Source organism: Leucopleurus acutus (genome assembly GCF_964270905.1).
Source record: "Leucopleurus acutus genome assembly, chromosome: 16".
Classification (NCBI taxonomy): Eukaryota; Metazoa; Chordata; class Mammalia; order Artiodactyla; family Delphinidae; genus Leucopleurus; species Leucopleurus acutus.
Genome location: NC_139158.1, coordinates 71,589,316 through 71,611,672, shown reverse-complemented (window position 1 = coordinate 71,611,672; position 22,357 = coordinate 71,589,316). Strand labels below are relative to the sequence as shown.

The following is a 22,357-nucleotide window of genomic DNA, read 5'->3' as shown; positions in this document are numbered from 1 at the left end:
TACTGCAGATTTATGGCAAAAATTATCCTCTCCCTCAGCTCCATTTAAAGCCATTTGGAGCTTGCTCCCATCCCCGATTATAAATCTAATTGCACATTCCAAACAGACAAGCACTCATTAAGCTTTAATTATGCACATGTTGTTTTCAACAAACATTTTCATTTGGCCGCTGTGAGGGGGAATGGTTCCAAGGGGGCTGCCAACGCTGCCTGTGGCTGGAAGGAGCTGGGGCCCGAGAAGTGGGCCAGGGTGTGGTCTGTCCAAGAGCAGGACCAGGACCCCATCAGATCAGACTGATCAAGACTTTGATGGCCTTCCACCAGGCTTCTGCTGCTGGAGATGCCAACGCGCATATTCTCAGCTGGTCCCACCTGCATCCGCAGTACGTCAGAGTCTCATCTAAGCTGGAGCCAGTGGGCCTCTCTAGGGTGGGGAAGGGCGACCCACACTCCCAGCTCTGAATGATAAACCCTCCCCCATCAGGAGCTGTCCCTGCTCCCACCCCTCTCCCCCTGAACTGCAGCTGGCGCCATCTTTCTCCAGCACCTTCCATCCCTTCACCTGTCCACTCATTTATTCCACAACGATGGACCAAGCACAGCCTTGATCAGGCAGTGAGGGGCCAGTGGGGATCACGACAGATAAGCTCCCTGCCTGGTTTTGCCCAGGTCATTCTCCTTCAAGGTCCATCTCACTACTGGGGGAAAAGTCTAAACTCTTTACTGTAGCATTCAAAGCACTTAAAAACCTCCATCCTGCCAAACCTGACTGTCTAGGCTGGCCTCCCACTCCTCTCTCACAGTCCTTCCCTGTTCTGCCTTTCGAGACGTCCTGAGATCCCGGCATGGACCACACTCTCCCACACACCTTGGCCTCTGCGGCTCTGTACTCTCCACCTGAATCTCCCTTCTTGTGCTGTTCCTTGCGGTTAACTCCCAATCACTCCCGCGCTGTTCCCCTCCAGGAAGCCACTGCTGATACCCACTCCTGGATCCAGCTGACCGCCCTCTGCTTGGGGGAAGCTCTGGAAGCGTTTATTGGACCCTATAATGCTGTTACCAACTGCCACACGTCTGGCTCCTAAGACCAGACTGCCCCGCTATTTCCCCATAGCACCCTCTGCTCCAAGGGTGGGGAGGAGAGGTATCCACTCACTGCGTGGCCTTGAACAAGGCCTTCCTCTCTCTGGCCTCAATCTCCCCATTTGTACGTGGAACGGTTGAATGGGCGAGGCTCTCTGGGCCCTTCACAGTTCAGTCAGTTTTAAGTTTTGTGGTTCGTTCAGCAGCTAGACCTTTCTCTTCCCACCTGAAGAGGGGTCCTGAAGCCGACGCACGTCCAAATGTTCAGCCAGGACCCTCGGAACAGAGGGAGCTCACCAAGCCACGTCTAGAGTGTACAAATGGCGCCCACCCAGAGATGGGGATCAGGGATCGTGGAGAAATCTGAGGCCACGCCTCAAAGAGCTTCTGGAAAAATAAGCAAGGAAAATAAGTGTGTGTTTTAAGAGGGTTATCGAGGTCCATTCACATCTGATGGTTACCTGCTGTTTTAGGGCAGGTTCCCTGCAAACAGACTCAGAGTGAAATCTGCCAGTTCGAAGTTTATTGGGGAGCATAACTGCAGACAGAGGGAAGCAGGTGGGCAGAGGGCAAGTTGAACTGTGATGCCGTCACAACAGAGGTCTCAGCCTGTCCCAAGGAGACTCTGGCGCTGCGATGGCTCTGTAGAGATGTCCTAAATTGAGGCAGGAGCCACTGCATTCCCAAGTAGCCCAGCCATTGGGTCCAGGCTGCCCTGGACGAGGGTGACTGATAACCTTGGACAAGGTCCCTCCTTCCACCAAAGGCAATACCCAGAGACTCGGCTGCGAGTGGCAGCAGCCAACACTCTCCACAGCTGGAAGAATGAGTGTCTCAATCGGGGAGGGATCTGGGTGACTTACAACAGCATCCACCACAGCTACGATCATTTATGCATTTTAACTCATCTGCGCAACATTTACAGCCTGCTTACGATAGGTCAGACACTCGTTTAATTGATTTACGAGTTTTAACTCCTATAATCCTTACAACAACTTACAAGGTGAGTTACTGCTTCTAAGGCTCCCATTTTACAGATGAGGAAACTGAGGTCAAGTGAGGTTAAGCAGCTTGCCCAAGGCCACACAGTTAGTAAGTGGTGGAGTCAGGATTCAAACCCAGGATGCCCACCTCCACAGCTGACGCTCTCACGACTGGGCTGTGCTACTTCCGTGGCCTTGCCCTGCTACTCACGAAGACACAGGGCTATCCACCCGCAGCCTTCTGCCCAGAGGCTGGGCTGCGGTCAGCGGTCTAGAGCCTCAGGCTGCCCAGAGTGGCCAGCATTTGTGCTTGACAATTATCTATCATCCAAGCGGTTGGGAACAAGTCCCAAAACTGATCCTTGTCAAAGACAATTAACTAAAAGCCACATGAGTGTACGTTGTGGGGACTGTGGCTTGGGGGAATGAGTGTGACTGAGACAATGAGAAGCAGATGATTTGGAAGATATTTTCTCCCCAGTGCTACAAAACAAGCCCTCAATCATGCCACAAAGGGCTGGTATTGTTGGAAGGGAAATATGTCAACGACAGCGTTCAATCGTGGGGCGGTTTAAAAAAAAAAAAAAAAAAAAAGAAAGGAAAAGAAAAAAAATCTTTTGAAATCGTAATTTGACCTAGAAAGGTTTTCTAGGTCACCTGAACTTGACACTTATGCCTCTAACCCCAAAACCTAACATAGACAAAGTACCAAGTTCACTTCCTTCTGTTGGTACCAGATAACACAGGAAATGATATTTGTAAACACTGCTACTATATTTTTTAGCGCTGTACTGAAATCAGCCCTTGGACTTGGGAGCTGAGAGAACACTGGAGCAGACCAGTTTTGGAAGCCTAGGCTCTGCACTTAGCTTCTGTGTGGCTGTGTGGCCATGTGGCTGGGACAGGAACCTCACCTCTCTGATTCTCAGCTGCCTCTCCTGTAAAATGGGAATGGGACTGGCAGGGCTGTGCGTGCCTCCTGTCAGTGTGCGGGCACACCGAGGTGCCCTAGAGAGGCTGGATTCCCCTATCACCCCTGCCATTTGCCTAGGCTGAGGTCCACTCCTCTGTTCTTCACTACGGAAGCCCTACGTCCTAGGTCTGGGCTCTCCCTGGGGACCCTGCAGCACAGAAGCCAGGAGGGCAGTTAGGACCTCTGGGTCTGGACCTTATTCCCGGACACAGAGAGAGAGAGAGAGAGGGAGAGAGAGAGCAAACCCCACTCCAAGGCAGAGCACATGCCAATGAGTTCTTCAAATTCATCTTTACTGCCAAGCCACCCAGTTTAAAATAAATTATAGAACCTCAGGGCTGATAGGCTCTTAGACTCCTTCCCATTATCCCACTGGGGAAACGGAGGCCAGGGCTGGTAGACTGCCCCCAGTGACTGGCCACAGCATGCCAACGGTTAAAACCACCACAGTACTGGGGTTCCCGAGCCTGTGCCTCCAGAAGATAACAAAGACCAGTTACCCTCAAAATCCAAGATGGTGGCAGCATCCCCGCCTTCCCCAATCCCTGATCTGAGAATCTATGATGTAACTGGCCATGTGCCAGGCTCTGAAGGTACCAGGGACACAGAAACGATCCCCAGGGAAGCTTGGGGTCCAGAGGCAGTACAGACACCAGCACTAATGACAGCTGGCGTGATGAGGCACTAGGTAGAGATAGGCCAGGTGAGACAGTTGATACACACCTGCCAGGTAGAGGAGCCAGAGTGATCAGAGAGCTGGGAGGCGAGGCAGCAGGGAGGGTGAGAAAACTCGTGTGTGTGTGTGTGTATGTGTAGGTGTGAGGTGGGCTATAGTGCAGAGTGCACGGGAAGACTCAATATTTACTGAAAAAAAAACAGTGAGAGTTTGAAGCAATATTCCTAACAGAAGAGTAATTGGGGAGGTGTCATCTAGTTTGGCCAGAGATGAAACATTCTGTGAAGCAACAGTTAAATAATTAAAGCAGTGGGGCAGGGATGTCAAAGGAGAACTTTAAATCAATGAAACAGAAGAGAAGGTAGAGAATTAGACCCAACTCCATACAGAAACACATTATGGTTAAGGAGGGCACTTACTCTATGCCAGGCATCACGTGACGTGATTTACGTAAGATATTTCACTCAATCTTTGCAATGAGCCTACAAGGGAGATGCTACGACCCCCTTTTACAGAGGAGAAAAGCTCGATGTAAGCAGCGTGCTCAAAGGTTACACGGCTAGAAAGTGGCAAAACCAGAATCTTAACTCTGCGAGCTCCTGCCCATAACAACTACTCTATTTTGTCTCTCCTTTTGGAAACAAAGAGACAAAGACCAATTATTTCATAAACAGAATGGGGATAACAGGGTTACTCTGTTCCTACTTAGGAACACTGGACTAGATACCCATTGCAAGCCACCTACCAAAACGTACTCTAAACATATTCAAGAGTTAAGTCTAAAAAGTCATGTTATAGGGAAATAGAAAACAGAGCAGAATGTTTATCAGATCTCTGGCAGCAGGATAACTTCCTCAGCCCTTGAAGCGATCACGGAGGAAGGGAGATTGACAGATTCAAATATATACGCATTAATATCTTCTGTAGAAGGAAGCATAATAAAACCAAAACAAAAAGGACATCGGACTAAGAAAATATCAGCACCAACTATGAGACAGTTAATAAATACGATGCAGGAACGGCTCAGTCAAATTAAAGAGAGCAAGATGCCGACAGAGGAAAAGACACAGGACACAAACAGGAAAGTCACACAGGAGGCAATCTACCAAGAGACAAATACATAGGAAAAAATGTACCCTTGATTCTATGGAAATGGGAGAAATGTACATGAAATACACCAACTGTAATGAAAGGGGGATACTTCCCACCATTGCTGACATGGAAAACAGCCTTCTGGAAAGGAATATGGCAGCCACCACCAGGCAGATAGCCAGCCAGAAGCAGGGTAGATGAGTACCCAAGACCCCTGCCTGCTGCCTCAAGAGTCACCCCCGCACCACACTGCTCATTTGTCTCGAGTCCACCCAGTCTGAGCATCTGGTGCAGTGAAGAGGACAGGCCCAGGAATTATAAGTGGGTGATAAGTGCACTGGGAGCCAGAGTTCATGGGAGCCTAGAGACTTCTCAGAGGAGGTGGTTTCTAAGCCAATCTACCTGCAGGCTGAGCAGAATTCGCCAGGTGAGGGAGAAGGCACCAGATGGACAGGACAGGCAGGCTGGTGGGAACAGCATTTGCCAAGGACAGAGGGCTGGAGAGGAGGACCCACTTACTTAGGGGAGGCAGTGAGAGCTGAGCTGCAAGGGCAAATAGGACCTTATCACCATGGGGCTTTTCAGGGCTACACAGGGTGGGGGTGGAGCGTTGAGACCGAAGCCCAGATTGTGGGCTGCATTTTAGAAACTGGCTTCTTAGCTTCAGGTGAAGAATGGATGGGGGAAAGTAAGACTGAAGCCTGTCTAGGAAGCCAGGCAGAAGCTCCTGTGATGATCCAGGGGTGGAGCTCAGAAGCAGGACTCTGAGCAGGGAAGAAACACTTGCTAAAGCAATAATAAGTAAAAGAGTGTGGCAGTGATTCAAAAATAGAAATTTATATTGATGGTTAGAAAGGGAAGCAGGGTTGAAGCCAGAATAAAACCACGACAGTCTCCAGTATATTTTCCAAAATTCGGAACTAAGAGTCTCAGAGATGAATGAAAACTGCCAAGAGCAAGGGATCACCCAAGAGTCAGAAAGGGGGTGACTCACGCAGTTTGCAAACCCTAATTTCCTCTCCTTGGTCACACACTTCCTTCTGATTTCTTTTTCTGATGATTCATAAGAAAAAAAAAAAATTTCCCCTTTTAAATTCAAACCAGAAATGCTTGAGCACCGGAGCTTACCCTGCCCAAGCCTTAACCTTGGCCCCTCAGCCAACAAAACCCAACTTAACCCCAGGTGACGAAAAAGACACTGGCTGCTAAGAAACCAAGAGGAAACGAGGTTTCTGGCTCTGCCACGGCTGTCAAAGGCCCCTGTGGACCCTCCCAGACCCCAGGAGGGTCTTCGGCAGCAACTCACACACCCAGGTCCACAGCCCCTTAGCCAGAACCCGGGGAGTTTCAGAATTCAGAATCTGTTTGGATTTCATAAAAGTGAGAAAGTGAAGATTCCACGAATTAGGTAGTAGCCTCTGTGGGGTCTGGGACAACACCTGCACTTAAAACACATTCAGATTTCTGCAGTGAATCCTATGACTGTTCACACAAGAGGGCTAAGTGAAACTTATATCTGTTAGTTTAGATCAGGCTTGGGGGCTGAATGAGTTTGCAGCATAGTTACAAGATAACTGCTGGTTGCAGAGCCTTTTGGGTTTCAGATAAGGGAGTTTAGAACTGAATCAAGCACTGGGCACACATGCACTAGGCCCTTGTGGGACACTGTCCCTCTGTATGCCCATTTTACAGATGAGGAAACTGAGGCTCAGGAACATAAGGAAACTGCCCAAGGTCTCACAGCTATTAGATGACTCAGCTGACATCTTTCCACAGGTACACATGGATCCACCAGGATGCCGAAATGCCAGGCAGAGCATTTACCATTACAGGGAATGTGGGCATCACTGGGAGTGGGTCAAGACCAGGTGCAACAGGAATTGGATCCCTGCAAGGTGTCTGTCTCCTCGGGCAGGCCTGGGAGCATCAGCCATCCCCACAGGCCCAGAGCTCCCTGAATCCACCACAGACATGGTCCTAGCCCCTGAAGGCCTCAGAGTCCCCTAGAGGAGGCAGGTGACAACAAACACACAAAGTGTCTACAACTGTGACAAATGCTGTGCAGCAAACAGAGTGCAGAGGCAGAAGATGGAGAGAAACACAGAGTACTTGAAAAGGTCTCTCTCTCGAGGTAACAGTTTAACTGAGGGAGCCCTGAAGGAGGAGAAGGGCCCTGCCACGTAATAAGTGTGTGTGGGGGGAGGGGGGCAGCCAGTGCATAGTCCCTGGGGTCAGCCAGCAGAAAGCTCTGGCATGAGGGCAGGCGTAATGTGGCTGGAACACGGTAAGCAGAGGGGCAGGAGCAAGGATGAGATCAGAGCAGTCGGCAGGGGCCAAAGCATGTGGGGCCCTGGGGTCGTGGCGGGGACTTGGATTTTATCTCAAATGGGAAGCCACTGGAGAGTTTTTGCAGAGAAGCAACGTGCTCTGATTTCTATTTTAAAAGATGACTCAGGCTGCCACATGGAAGACGGATTCCATAAGACTCCATTCTCTGAGTCTCAGTTTGCTCATCTATACAATGGGTTCATGAGAAACCTTGTGAAAAGCATAACCAAGGGCTGTCTGGCAGACAGCTGACTCTTGGAAAGTAGAAGAGCAAAGCCTGGGTTTTCCCACCTAATCACAAACCAGGAGAACCCAGTCCTAAATCATCCATACACAAGTCACTCCTCTGCTCAAAATCCACAGTCCTCAGGATGAAGACTCACCTCTTTCCCTCGGTCCTGCTTGGTCTGGCTCCTGATTTCTCCAGTGCCATCCCTCACCATCTCCCACTGGACCTCTGCTCTCCTGCCAACTCAACAACTCGTAGAATACGCCAAGGTCTCCGTTCCACTGGCATTACTTAGTCTCCCCCTCCTCCCTACAACCATTGATGAGCACTTACCCCGGGCCAGCCGTGTCCCGAACATTGAGAGGCTCAAAAAGGGGCTGAGGGCGCGTGTGCATATACGTGGAACGAGAATCCAAAATACCCATCCTGACCCTCTTCTCATTGCTGGGCTGGTTCTTCTCCCCTCTCTCATGCATCCACTTCCTGAAGGAATATTTATTGAGTGTGTGCTCGGTGTCAGACACTGTTGCAGGCCCCTGAGATACAGCAGTGACCAGAGGTCCTCGGAGCTTCCCTTTGGCATTGGAGACAGAACATAAACGATAAACGTAGTAAGTCATGTACTTAGTACGTTGGACGGTTCTAAGTCTTATATGGCAAGAAGAAAAGGTTGGGCAGGTGAGATGAATCAGGAGTGGTGAGGTGGAGGGTATGCGCGTTTAAACAGGGTGGTCACGGTGGGCCTCACTGAGAAAGTGATAGTCGAGCAAAGACTGGAAGGAGGTGAGGGAGTGAGCCGGGCAGGTAGGTGGGGGAGAAACAGCCCGTGCAAAGGCCCTAAGGCGGGAGTGTGCCGGTGGGGACCACTAAGTGGGCAGAGCAAGCGAGGGGGGAGAGGAAGAGCGGCCAGAGAGGTAACAGGGGATAGAGTGTACCCCACAGATGGCACTGAGATTACCCCTCCCCAGAGAGAGGAAGACAGCACTTTTTCCGCCTGCTTTATCTGATGCTGTGGTTGGAGGAGCCGGCAAGGGCAGGCGTGAGGGCTGCATAGCTCGGCACATCCGAGCAACCACATGAGGCCCCAGAGCAGCTGACATCCGCTCGGCCTGTGGCTTCTTCCTGTGGCTTCTGCATCTCAGGTTGCCCCGACGGCTGCTACTGTTTGCTCCTGTTTGGGGTTCGATGCAGGGCTCCTCTGTGTACGGGACTGGGGCCTGCTCTGGGCCTGGCCCCCCTTTAGGTTTGCTGTGCTCGGAGAAATGGGGAGTGGCCACTGAAATGTTCCAAGTGCCTTTGGGGACATTTACTGTCCAGCAAGTGGGAAAGGAGAGGGAATTTGTTACAGGTGTCATCTTGTCAACCCTCTTGACCCTCCAAGCTCAGAGAGGTTGAGGCTTTCCGAGGTCACACAGCCAAATCAAACCACAGGCTGAGGATTCTGATCCAGTCAGTCTAGGTCTGAAGGCTGTTAATTTGCAAAGGATTCTTCGCATTTACTATCTATAGTAATGTTTCCCAAGCAGAGAGTCTGTGCTATCCAGCCTTCCAGAAGGCATGAGGATAAAGGTGCGTCATACGTGACTTCAGTCCCCTCCGAGCATCACAGCGCCGACGGGAAGGGCACAGAGAAGGGGCCCCTGGCTCAGTCTCTTGGGGGTGGGATGAGGTGGCAATCAGAGAAGGCTTCTAGAAAGCAGTGATGCCACCACTCTGTCTGCAAGAATAAGCAGCAGCTCAAGGGGTAGAGAAAACCTGTTCTGGGCAAAAGGGTCTGGGTGTACAAAACCGAGAAGCATGATAGTTTGGTTAGCAGGGGAGGGGCTTTAGGCAGCAGCAGGGCAGTGATTCTGCCCAGGAGGGAGGAGACAGAGGCTAGCTCTGACTGCAAAATCTGAGATCCGACAGGTGCCCCCACCCCGAAGCAGGCATATGAAGGATTTTGAAACAGATCCAGTGGGTACAAGTGACCAAGGCTTCAAGCAGGGGATTGATTCCCGGAGATCCCACTGGGGGCTGTGAGCAGAGCAGACTCTAAGAGGGAAGATGGAGGCAGGGAGGCCTGGGTAGAGGCTCCAGTGTCACCCAACCACAGGTAAGAGTGAAGAAGGGAGACGTGGTTGTACCCTGAAGACACAGCCAGCAGGGAGTACGGCAGAGAGAGGGGTCAGGGATGACTTAAGCCAAGGAGTGGACAGTCATGATGTTTATCAAGATGGGCGTAATGGGGGAGGGCAAGTCTGGGGCTGGGGACACGTGAACCAAGATAAGGACCATTTAGAGCCACCGTCTCCTTCAGATGAACACTCTGAGGTGAAGACGTGCAAATCAAAGCTGCCTTTCTACACTATTCCCTCATCCTTAAGGGGCATCCATTCCCCTGGCCCCAACAGCTTGCATAGCAAGTTAAGACCCGCAGAAGGTAAGAATGTTGCCGCAAGTCTCAAGGCCAGAAATCACGAGAGCGAAGCCTGTCCACCCAAGCCCCCAATTCCCATTCCAATGCCCATCTCCACAGACACCTGACAGCGGGGGAGCCCTCACACCCTCCCTGGAAAATGTCACCGCAGGGTCTGGGAGAAGCTGGGGAATCCACTCCCCATCTATGATTGTTCAGAACTTCGTTTGCTGTTTTTCACACATGTGAACATTTGCCAGGCCTCCTGGCTAGACAGAGATGGCGACTCCTGGGCAGCCCTCGGGCCCCTGAGGCAATCACAGTGGGTGCCACAGGGACAGCCCAGCTGTGCCCAAGCCGCCTCCTCGGGAAACCCTGCATCCCTGCTTCTGCTCCCAATTTCATTAATTACTGGTTTGTGGATGCACGAGGCAGCGGGGAAAGAGTCGTTACGGGTGCCACTAATGATGGGAAGGAAATTAATTTCAAACATGCAGTTCATCCTCCTCTGGAGGGTCCCCACACAGCCCTGATTTCCAACAAGGAGTAACACAGTAGGGGCTGCTGGGACCCGCCTGAATTATTTCTCTGAAGGAATCAGAGACCAAAAAGGTGAAGAACTTGCCCTAGATCACAAAGCAGTTACAATAGCAGGGTACATACTTGCAACTTGCGGTTTCCCACTCCCTGGGCACCTTCGTTCTTTCTGTAAATATTCAGTGGGTGCCTGCTGTGTGCCACACCCTGTCAAAGGCTCTGCAGGGTCCCTTCCTCAAGAGAGATGAGTATTTTTATTTACTGAGCACCAACAGAGTGCTTGATAGATCTTGTTTAATCCTCCTAACAATCCATCATTTTGTAGGAGAGGAAACTCTGGATCAGAGAGGTAAGGTGACCTGCCGGAGATCACACAACGAGCGCAGAGTAGAGCCAGGACTCAAAGCCAAGTCTTAAACCTGGGTTCAGCTTCTGTTCTCCAGGTTCGAGAGATGTGCGGGGATGGGGGTGGGGGTGGTGATACTCCAGCCACACCCTCCCTTCCAAGACTACTCCCTCCTCTCTTCCAAGGCCTTTCTCCCTGACCCAGGGCTCTCAGCAAACACTGGTTTACTAGCTGGCTTTTGTCTTGAGATCCCAGTTGTATTATACAACGCTGGTGACTGGTATTCAGTAAGCTGTTCAGGAAGTGTTAAAAATTAGAGTCAGTTCTGTTTCAACACAGTGAGTAGGCCCCTGTCATTTACTCCTCTCCCTGTCAAGAGCCCATGGACGTGACCAGAGACAGAGAAATTCGTATCAGCCAGGGCTGCAAAGCAGACTGCGGCCGTGTATTCAAGCTCCCTAAGAAGAGAACCAGAACACAGAGCCTCTGGCTACAAGCACAAGGGGAGAGCTCCCCAGGTCATACACAGATATGCCCCCCCCCACACACACAATCATCACAACACAGAAAAGCAGGTATCAGTGTCCCCATTTTATGGATGAGGAGACTGAGACTTTCCAGGCTCAAAAAGCTTGCCCAGGGCTTCCCTGGTGGCGCAGCGGTTGAGAGTCTGCCTGCCGATGCAGGGGACATGGGTTCGTGCCCCGGTCCGGGAAGATCCCACATGCCGCGGAGCGGCTGGGCCCGTGAGCCATGGCCACTGAGCCTGTGCGGCGGAGCCTGTGCTCCGCAACAGGAGACGGCACAGCAGTGAGAGGCCCGCATACAGCAAAAAAAAAAAAAAAAAGTTTGCCCAATGTCACAGATTGTATTTGAGGCAGAGCTGAGATTTGCAACCGGTACCTAACCCAGCCCCTGGTACACAGCAGGCACTCAATAGCTATTTCCTCAATGGATGGCTGGCTCCAAAGCCTTCCCAGAAGACTGGGGTCTGTGACTGCCTGCTTTTAGACCCAGTGTGCAGAAAGTGGAGATCACACACGGGGCACAGAAGCTCCTGTTTCTTGGCCTCTCTCAGTTGACCTGGGATATTCCTAGCCAGGGAAAGCAGGCCTGAGAGAGTGGCGTGGCTTCCATTTCTGGGACACACGTGCACGCAGCCAGATTTGCAACAATGACTACGACTGTGATGAATGGGCGCCAGAAGAGGTCAGGCCTCCCACTCTCTCTCGGCTCAGTTGGGTGCAGCCCTGTCAACGGTAACAAGCCCCGCCCCCAACTCAGCCAACTCCCATCACAAAGACTGTCTCCCCAGGGTCGGCGGGAAAATGCCATGAACGTTGTGTTTCTTCATTCAAAATCCCTGTCACCTATAATGCGTGTGTGTGTTTGCCCTTAAATCTGTGACAATGTCCTTTCTCATTTTTTGCTGTCCTTTCTTCTACAAAAGGAGGGCAACTGGAGATCCCAACTGGTTACCTTTTCAATATCATTAATGGAGAAAAGGAAAAGGTGGCACTCGCCAATCGGGAGAGGAATTTTTGATTCCACAAACTCCAAAATCCAATGGAAGAGGCAGGCTCAAACTTTGTTCCTAGTGATGTCCCCAGCTACTTCTCACCCCCCCTGCCTTGAAAGGCCCTTCCCACCCCTCATCCCAGGTATCTTCTGGGCCAGCTCCATCCTTGTTTCAATCTGAGTTAGCCAGACCCCGCCCCCCCCCCGCCCCCGCCATCACACCTGGTCAGGCCCACTGCAGGGCGTATGCTAAATGGATGTACGAATGAGCGAACAAATGCCTTCTGAGCATCTGGGCACCAAGACCTGCTCTTCAGGGGCTGGTACCAGCCACTTCCAGAATTTCTTTTCAAGAAGGAGCTGCCAACTGCAGGCCTCCTGGACCTTCCAAAGTATCTTCATTCTACAATGTGACAGACACCTGTCCAGGTCCCTGCCTGCCCCCACCCAGACATCGTCTGTCTTCACCCCGCAGCGCCAGCCTGACCACTTCCACCCCAGGAGGCAGCGAGAACCCGCTGCTTACCTTCTGCTGAAACGCACCTGCAATGCACCAGCGTCTTGTAAGTAGAAGGAACCCGAGTCTCATTCCACAGAAGCCCCAGCAGCGAGAGAACGCGCCCGCGACAGCCTCTGTGCGATTCTGCTGCATAATCAGCAGAGAAAGAGAAAAAAATGCCAGAAATAGCAAGCTTTATAAGCCCTCCTGACAACTCTTGGTCCTCTATTGGCTGGAGGCCCGGTACCCCAACCCCCCCATCCCATTCCTATAAGGTGAAATGGGAAAACCTGTTATTTAACCTCTTTTATCAAAATCCATCTTCTATCCCAATTTGGGCCTGTGTGTTCAGAGCTCCTGGCGGCGGTCTCCACACCAGGTCTCAGGGCGCAGAAGGGGAGGCAGCTCAGCTCTGCATTATTTGTGGCTTCAGGGCCTTCCCCACTGCCCTGGGAGCGGCTGTTGGACCGGAAGGGCTTTAGGAAGGCACTTGGGCAGCACCTGTGTGAAACCTGCATGTCATTTCATTTGGCAATTAGACTTCTGAGCGTCCATCCTGCAGAAATATTAGTACCTGCGTGCACCATGCCGCTCACTCATGTTGCTCGTTACAGAGAAGAATGAGAGGCAAGCTAAACGTCTAAAACAGGGTCAGGCTGAATCGACTGAAGTATATCGTTCTGTGGAATATGATAGAATGAGGAAGGTCTGTAGGTGCTGACTTAGAACCGGCTGGGAGCAAGTCAAGCACATGACCCCGTTTTTATAAAAACCAAATGATGCGTGTTTGGATTTGCACTGTAAAAGGTGCCGAACTGTTCATAGCGGTCACCCTTGGGAGTAGGAGAAGGAGGTATTTTCAGCTGCTGCTTTTTCCTTTCTTGTTTTTTTTTTTCTTTTCCACAAGCATGTACTACATTTGTAGTTTAAAACAAAAACATAAGAGCCTCCCTGGTTCCTTTCCCACTCCTCTGAAGCCAGTAAGCCAAGGGCCAAGGTCACCCACCACAAGGCTGGGTCAGGTCTGGGACAGTGCTGGCCCGAAGCACTATGGCTCCCCTGGCAGTCTCATTAGCTTTCACACAAATCCAGCTGAATCAGGGCTCCGTGAAGAAGGTGGACTTTGGAATAAGACAGAACTGGGTCTGAATTCTTGCTCTGCCTGCTGGAACAGGTAACTTCCCTGAGCCTCAGTTTCTTCATCTGTAAAATGGGCATGATAGCACCTGTTAATTACCATGTACTATGCTGGGTGCTATTAAGCCAATTTTAATCTTTTGGACATTTCAGAAACATCAGAGGCTGCTGAGGAAGCATCAGAGAGCTGAGGGCATCTAGAACTAAGTGAGAGGAGTTCTGGGGGGTCGCCCCACTTATAACAATAATAAGCTAAGTGACAGAGAGAAAGGCCTGGGGATTGGCAAATGCCACATGATAAAGGGGGTTGCTGCCCAGCATGACAGGATGAGGAAGGATTGAGGGGATTAGAAAAGGCTCCAAAGGGAATTCCCTGACAGTCCAGTGGTTAGGATTTTGCGCTTCCACTGCAGGGGAAATGGGTTCGATCCCTGATCGGGGAAATGGGTTCGATCCCTGTTCAGGGAACTAAGATCCCGCATGCTGTACAGCACAGCCAAAAAAAAAAAAAAAAAAAAAAAATTAATTTCAAAAAAAGAAAGAAAGAAAAGGCTCCGGAGAGGAAGAAGTCTTGCTTGTGCTTCTGCGCCTTTCTCATGCGGTTCGCTCTGCATAAAATGCCTCTGTCCAGACCTCCACAAAACCCTTGCATCCTGCTCAAGCTCTCCTTCCTCCCCAGAGAGGGGGTCCACTGACTCACCCACACCTGAATTATTTTCTTTGTAGCACACTCCTCCAGCCGATGGCTTCTGGTTGCTTGTTTTGATGGTTTTTATTTCTATGTTTATTGTTCATCTTCCTCCCTAGGCTATGAGCTCCCTGATGGCTGGGACCATCTGTCTTGTTGAGCTCTGGGTCCCAGCTCCTAGCACAGGAACGGACTCACAGTAGGTGCTCAACAAATAGAAAGTACACACAATCTGTAGATACAAGGCCAAGATCCAAGCACGTGAAGTTTGTCTGAAGGAAAGGGAGATGCAGGTTTTGCACTGTGATAGAAAGGGATGAAAATTTCGGACATACTGAAGACTTGGAAATGTACACACACAAAGCTGGAAGGGTGCAGGAAGAAACCATCCATGAATAGTCATATAAGCTTAAGATGGGAAAGGATTTTCTAGGCCCAAATCTGTATGAACAAGGATGTTTATTTCTTCATTGCAACATTATTTATGAGAACATGGAAATGACAACAAAATCCACTGAGAGGGGATTGGCTAAATAAATCACAGGTCTCTGTACAGTGGAATACTAGGCACCTATGAAGCGATCAGCATTTACTGCTATGGAAAGAAGCTCATGCTGTTTGCTGAATGGTAAACTCGCTCACTGGAAACCAGAGATGCTGATAAAAGGTGTAACTGACTGGCACACGGACAGTGTGAAGGCAAAAATCCTTCAATTATCATTTATTTATTCATTCACTCACCAAGAATTTTCTGTTCCCTCTGCCTACTTTCCACGCCATGCAGGGCGGGGTTCCAGACACCAGGGCAATGTGTGAGCAGGACACTGTCCGTGTCCTCAAAAGACATCCCAGCTCATGCATGTAGTGAGACAGTATGATGGAAGGAAGACGGTGCTCACAGCTAAGGGCCCCAGGGTCATCGGCTGAGCGAGGACTTCACGGAAAACGTGTCATTTGAGCTGGGATTTGAAGGAGGGGCAGAGTTTGGGTGAACAGAGAAGGGAAGAAGCATAGTTAGAGATGGGACAACACAGGACAAATGCAGGAAGTCCCCACATTCTCCATCAAACACTTACTGAACTCTACCATGTGCGGGGGGAAGGGAGGCTGAGTCTGAGGACAGAAGATTCTGGATGTACTGGAAGGAGGAATTCTGGGGTGTCACCATGTTGTCCTCAGTGTGCAGTGACAGAGCAGCGTCCCAACGTGACTGACTCACCGTGAGAGTCCCAGCCCCACGGGGCACACGGGGCCGGGGCAGGAGCGTCCACCTGGCAGGCTGGGTACCTGCAGCCGCCTGCAGGTGAATCTGCAGAGCGTGGATTCCAGAAGGAGGGCTCTTCCCTTTGCACTGAGTACTTGGCCAAGCACCATGGGGTGGCGGGGGTCCCAGCTCTACAGACCCTCCGCTCAGCTCCCCCTGGGGTAGAGCCAGGGAGGGGCCCATGCACCTTGACAGAACTCAGCATTTTTTAGCTTTATTTTTATTTTTCGAATTTGGAGGCAGCTCGATGGTTATGGTTCAAAACAAAGACAGATGACTCAGCTTCCTGTGGAAGGGTTGCAGCCTTTTGGAAAAGGTATTTCTGTTCTAATGATTCTCTCTTCTCGGCCCTCCAGGCAGCTCATCCAGGCTGCCTTGTTTTTTTTTTTTTGATGGTCAAGTGTTCCCACAATGGGGACAGGGACAACTGCCAGGCTCTGGGGGCCAGACTGCCTGAGTTTGAATCCCGGCCCTGCCCCTTACTCGCTGGGAGGACCTGGACAAAATTAAACCCTCTCTGAGCCTGCATTTACTTAAGAATTCCTTGCAGGATCTCTGTACAAAGCAGTGGTCTGCTACGGAAAGGGTCCAGTCCGGTGCCTGGCACAAAAGAGGTGGACAATAAATATCACTGTTAATAACAACAGCCACCTGTGCTGAGGTCCTACTGTGCCTGCCTTATCTCACTGAAGCCTCACACCTGCCTAGCCCAAGTTCCCATTTTACAGATGAGGAAACTGAGGTTCAAAGCAATGAGTTGACTTGAACTGCCATCTGCCCGTTCCTGGGAGTCAGGGCCCACATCCCAAGTCAACTGAGAACTGAATCTGTACAAGCTTTTCCTTTCCATCTGACTCTCAGCCAAGCACACACCGGCCCCTCACTGTCTTTATCTGCAACATGGGGACATTATTCTGAGGTTGCTGAAATACTCTAGCCAAAGCTTAATAAAAAGAATTCCACGAAGGGCTCAGAAACCTTCAATAATAGCCTTCAGTAACCCTCCTCTAAGACTAGGAGTCAACAAAATCTGAGCTCGTCATGTGCAACATCCCAAGGAGAGGCAAGGACCTGTTAGGAAAACCCCTTCACAAGAGTAGAGGAAACTGGAAAGCTGAGAAAGAGGTGTGAGTTCATGCAAATAAAAAGAACAGGACTTTAAAACGACCCATCATTCAAACGGCCACCCTGCACCACGACATTAACACGGGGTCTCTCAAAGCTCTGTCCTGGAACTAACGTAAAAAACGAATCTGGTGCAGGTGAGCACAAGGTAACCCAAGAGAGCCAAAACCCAAGTTTCCATCCCCCTTCCCCTGCATCACCCCAATGCGTACGCTGACAGAGCAACCTGAATAGTAACCGACTAATTTTTAGCCCTGTGATTACCGGGGTTGATTTCCATGGAACCTTCTTTTCACAGCACCGGGAACCTCTCACGAGTAGTAATTGCCAAGTTCAATTTTAGCTCTGTCATACCCAACCATCAGTGCTAACTAAGGTGCTGCTCCCTCACCAGGTAAGCTGGTAATGAAGTCGGCTTCGCTGCTTAATTTCAAAATATTGTGATGCCGCCATCAGCACCTGGAAGTGCTGAGAAGCTACAAAGCTTCTTCGAGATGAAAACAATCTTGCCCCAGGGAAGTGACTGAAGCCATTTGCACCTCTAAGGTGCCCTGTCTGGATCCTCAAGCTCACTGGGATGTCGTGGTCGCTTAACCCCACGTGCTTCCTCGCCGGAAACGCTGATCACCAAGGGGCCACGTCGCACGCTTGAAGGTGCTCCGCGCCCTGCCTCCCTCCATCCCCTGCAACTGCCTCCCCTTTCCCTCTCTCCCTCCTCACAGCCCTCCCAGCATTCGAACTCCAACTCACGTCTGATTGCACAGCCGGTCTCACCAAATGGGCCCTTGCTGGTCCTCCAACCCCACCGTGTGTACTCACCTGGGGGCTTATGCACCACGCCACGTGCCAGCCTCAATTTGTCAAAGTGCCCATTGGCCTTGGCATATGTCCTGTGATTAAACAGCTTCTACTCCCCGTACACACAACCTTCCCCCTGACTGGGTTCTGACAGCAGAACTTCACTCTGAGCACAGCTGGTTTTGTTTGGGCTGACCCTAGGCTGACTTAAACTTTCGCCCCAAAATTGACAGGCGCCAGCTATGATGGGGCAGAGGGCTGGGAATTATGCCCTCTGGGTGCCCACTACACGCCAGGAATGCACAGGTACATATGCCCACAATCAGCCAGACAGACAGAGGAGCAGGGTCTCATCCCCCCATTTTACATTTGGGGAAACTGAGCTCTGAGAACATCCATGAAGCTGGTGAGAGGGAGGGATTTCTTTTAGCTCCAAATACCAGTTAAAGCTGTGCTTCCTGTGAGGAGCTGCCAAGCATCTTCCCTTTGGATAAAGAAATCCTGGAGTAAATCTATTTCCCTTTTCACTTGTCCACCAGGAAGCCCACAACCAGATGTGCAGGCCAATTTCAATAACTATAGAGCCCAAGGCCAACATATCTGTTTTCATTTTCCACCTGGAATTTGTTCTATTTTATATTTTCCTTGGCTCTAATTTTTTAATGTATTATCTATACTTTTATATCTTTGTGTGTGTTCTTGTGAATGAATGACCAAAAGTAAGCAACCACCAAAAGCCAGACACGGAGTGGTGAAGTGGGTGTTCCAAGGTCCCAAAGCCAGCCCAGGGGTCTGTCTACCCGGGTACCCTCCACACTGACCCCATCTCCTGCCTCCTCTCCTCAATCAAAAAGCTAACAGTGTCTGAGCATCTGCTTCCTGCCGAGCATGACAGGTCCTGCTACATTCACACTAACTTCCCAGCAACTCCAAGAGGTAACACTAGGAACAGCACATACTCTGTCCCAGGTACGGTTTCCCGCGTTTACAAATATTGGTCCTCATGATGACCCCATTAGGTAGGTGCTATTATCATTCCCATCTTACAGAGGCATGAATTGAGAAGTTGGGTAACTTTCTAGATGTGCACAGCTAGTAAGTGTCCCAGAAAGGAATGGAACTAAGGTTCTGGGCTCTATCGTCCATGCTCACTGCCATGAGGCTGTCAACTGAGTCAACAAGTCCCTCACTTTACAGATAAGGACCTAAGGTTCCCAGAGACAAGGGGTTCCCCAAGCTTAGCTCTGACTGTCCAGTCTGGATGGCCGCAGACACAGAGGGAGAAGCCAGGGGTTCCAGAAAACCCCTTTCCCAACTTCCAGCCAAGACAAGGCCATGCTTCTAGAAGTCAGGGCATAAGTCCTGACTTCTTCTCCTACCAGAGATGCAAAAGGAGGCTGCCAGGCAAAAACACAAGGACTGGAAAACCTTCCCAGTCTCCAAGACCAACACAGCTGCCTCTCCGCCACCACCCTGGACCCCTCTGTGCTAGGGGCAGGCATCACAGGCTCCCCACACGAGGGGCTGATAAACTCCCTCTGCCCTGCCACACTGGCGGCTGAGCGCCCAATTCAGCCACATGCAGTGTGGAAATGAGTTGTGAAGCAGGAAGACCCAGGTTCGAATCCCAGCTCTGCCACTTAGTAGCTGTGAACCCTGGGTGAGGGTGAGCCTCTCTGTCCACTGGGGTATTAATGTCACCACCTCGCTGCACGTCTGGGGAGACTGGCAGAGCCTATTGGGACCCTGCCCTCCCTCCTAGGGTAGCTTTGCCACCATGTTGGTGCCCGCCCCCAGCATCGTCCTGGCAAATCCTTCCAAGAGATGAATCTGCAGATGACAAAGGGATGGGGAGGGCAGGGAGGTTTGCTCCAACTTACCTCATTCAAGACATGCTTTCTGGAACAAGAAGGAAAAATAAAATTAAATAATAAAATTTGAGGTTGACTAGAAACCCAAAAGCAGGACTGATTTTTCCAGAACTTCTCAGTCCTACCTCAGACAGGGAGGGGGGGCCAAGAAGGTCCCTGGGGGTCACTGCACCCCCAGGGGACATCTGTGACGGGCCCTCCTCCTGGCCATCGGCAGCGGGATGGGCTGCTGGCCCACATGATGCATACTGGTTGCCATGGTTTCTGTTTATTCTGGGAAAGACAGCTTCCCTGACATCCAGGCCTGGTAAAGACGAGTGTTTGCTGCGCTCAGACTGTGTCGTCACCGAGGTCCCTTGCACTGTCCTCGGCCGCACAGAGACAAGAGCCTTCATACACAGAAGCAAAGGCGCTAACGTTAACTCAGCCCCACTGGTCCCTCCTCACCCGACCCAGGGTGGATGGGACCAGGCCCCATTTTCAGATGAGAAAACCAAGGCTTGGGGCTGGGCAGTGACCTGCCCAGAGTTTCATTGTGATGTCAGCAAGAAGCAGAGATTCAAATCTGGATTTGAATCTGACTTGTCTGACTTGTCGCATTTTTCCAACCGTGTGCTGGCTCATTTATGATCATTACGCTGTCTCCCAGGGAGCTCAGGCCTTTTCCCAAAACTGTACCTCCTGATGTGCCTTGAGAGAACCTATCAAACGTTTGGGGACATCAAAGGCAGCTCATGGGAGTAAGCAGAGAGTTCCCCAGGGGGACCCAGGACTCATGTCCCCACCCCAGATCTGACCACATCATTCTCGGTTCATGGTTCAAAGACTGCTGGCCAACAGAACTAAATCCAAGCCCCTTACTTAACCCAGCGCCCCCCTGCCCCTGCAGTTTCATGCATCTGACCCTTTTCTCGCTGTCTCCTTGCCCTTTCCAACGCTCAAATCCCTCTTCTTCCACAAGGACTTCCTGGGTGCCCACGTGAGCATCAATCTCTTCCTCCTCCCAGAGACCACCAAACCCAGCTGCCCCTGTGAGCGAGCCACCCATGGAAAGGTCTAGCCCCACCTCCCTCCTGAGACTGGGTCACGTGGAGGCTGCTCAGGGGACAGCTGCGAACCATAAGCTCCTTTCTCAGCCCAAACCAGCTGACACTTAAAGGGAACTGGCATTTCACCGGATGCTCAAATGTGCCAGGTCCCTCCCTCCACGGGGCCTTTGCACATGCTATTCTGGCTGTCTGGAATGCTTCCCCTCCGTCCCTATTACCTAGCAACTCCTGGTCTCCCTACAGGTCTCAGTTTAAGGGTCAAGAAAGTCCTTCCTGACCCTCCCTGTTACCCACAGCACTTGTGCAGCTCTCCTAATCACACCTGTCACGTTCACATTATGTGTTTCGTTATGTGATTATTTGTTTGCTAGACTAGAGGCCACATAAGTGCAACACTAGGTCTGTCTTGCACTGGAGTCCCAGCCACAGCACCTGGTGCACAGCAGGGGCTTGATAAATGTTTGTGGTCTGAAAGAGCGAGGGGAGCTGTGATGGGTTAAAAAGATGACCACAGGTCCTCCGGTTTCTGCATGCTCACCCTCTGTGTTGTGGTGTTGTACCTCCTCTCATCAAGAGCCAGAGTCTGTTTCCTCATGCCTTGAAGCCAGGCTTAGCCATGTGACTTTATCTGGCCAACGAGACAGCAGTAAATGTGCCTCAAGCAAAGGCCTGAAAAGCGCTTGTGCACTGGTGTGAGCTCTCTCGCTGCACTGGGAACCCTGGAGCACCAGGTGGGCAAGCCCGAGCTAGCCTGCTGGAGGATGAGAGGCTCTGGGAAGAGCTGACCCAACAATCAGCCCCCAGCCAGCAGCCTGCCAAGTGCCACACACACACACAGGGGTGAAGCCATCCTCTATCACCCAGCTGTCAGCTCACTGGCCAAGTGACCAGAGGTGCAGGACAGAGCCCAGCAGAGGCCAGCCCAGCACAGAAAGCCCTCCAGCCAACCCACAGATTATAAGCAAATAAAATGGTGGCTGTTTTAAAGCACTAATTTTGGGTGACTTGTTACACAGCAAGCGATAACTGTTACAGGAGCTAACAAAAGAGTATGGGCCATGATACGCTCACAGTCAAAGAGCATAGGTCTGATCTATACAACATCAAGTTGAGAACAACAAAATCTTCTTGGGAGGTGGAAAGCAGCTGGGGGGTGAAGGTCAAGCGCCCGGGTTTGAGCCCTGCTGGCCTATGACTCTGGCTTGAGCTTGGACAAGATGGGCACTGCCTCTGTGCCTAGGTCTGCCTGTCTCTGCAGTGAGAATGACACATCCTATGCCAGATTTCCCCAGGAGGTGTGATCTGAGTCTAAACAGGGAGCGTATGTGAAAGGGCATCCCAAAGGAAGCTAAAGATTCTTGGTACATGGGAGGACACGTGCTGCAGAATAAAGATCATGACTCCAGAGCACACAGATTCCGGTTCCTGATCTACTCTGCTACTAACAGGTGAGTGACCTTAGGCAAGTTTCTCAACCTCTCTGAGCTTCAGGTGTCACCTGACACACATCACCTGACAGGTGTCAGGTGTCTGTGACATGGTAACAATACATAATGTGAAGGGCTATTGTGAGGGTTAAATAAGACAGTGTACATAAGACACCGAGCACAGTGCCTGGCACATAGGAATTCAATAAATCCCCACCCCCACCCTGCTGGCACCCCTCACTGCCATCTTAACCCCACAACCCTGCGTGGCAGGAAGAGTTTCCATGTTTGAGGTCAGCACCTTGTGCCAGGTGCCAGGTTGTGACTGTAGCTTACA

The 22,357-nt window shown here is 51.0% G+C and overlaps 1 protein-coding gene across 7 annotated transcripts in view; it reads right to left on the bottom strand.

The window, feature by feature from the left end:
- Nucleotides 1-22,357, bottom strand: part of TOX2 (TOX high mobility group box family member 2) — a gene marked incomplete at both ends in the record, with an annotated part of 131,476 nt that overhangs the window by 88,544 nt on the left and 20,575 nt on the right. For 3 of the 7 annotated variants that reach the window (XM_082857153.1, XM_082857156.1, XM_082857159.1), the window contains one exon: nucleotides 12,689-12,814. The exons of the other annotated variants lie outside the window; for them this stretch is intronic. In XM_082857153.1, coding sequence (XP_082713279.1) covers nucleotides 12,689-12,814 — 126 coding nt within the window. Of the gene's footprint in view, nucleotides 1-12,688; nucleotides 12,815-22,357 lie in introns of those variants that run through there. 7 annotated transcript variants of the gene reach the window in all.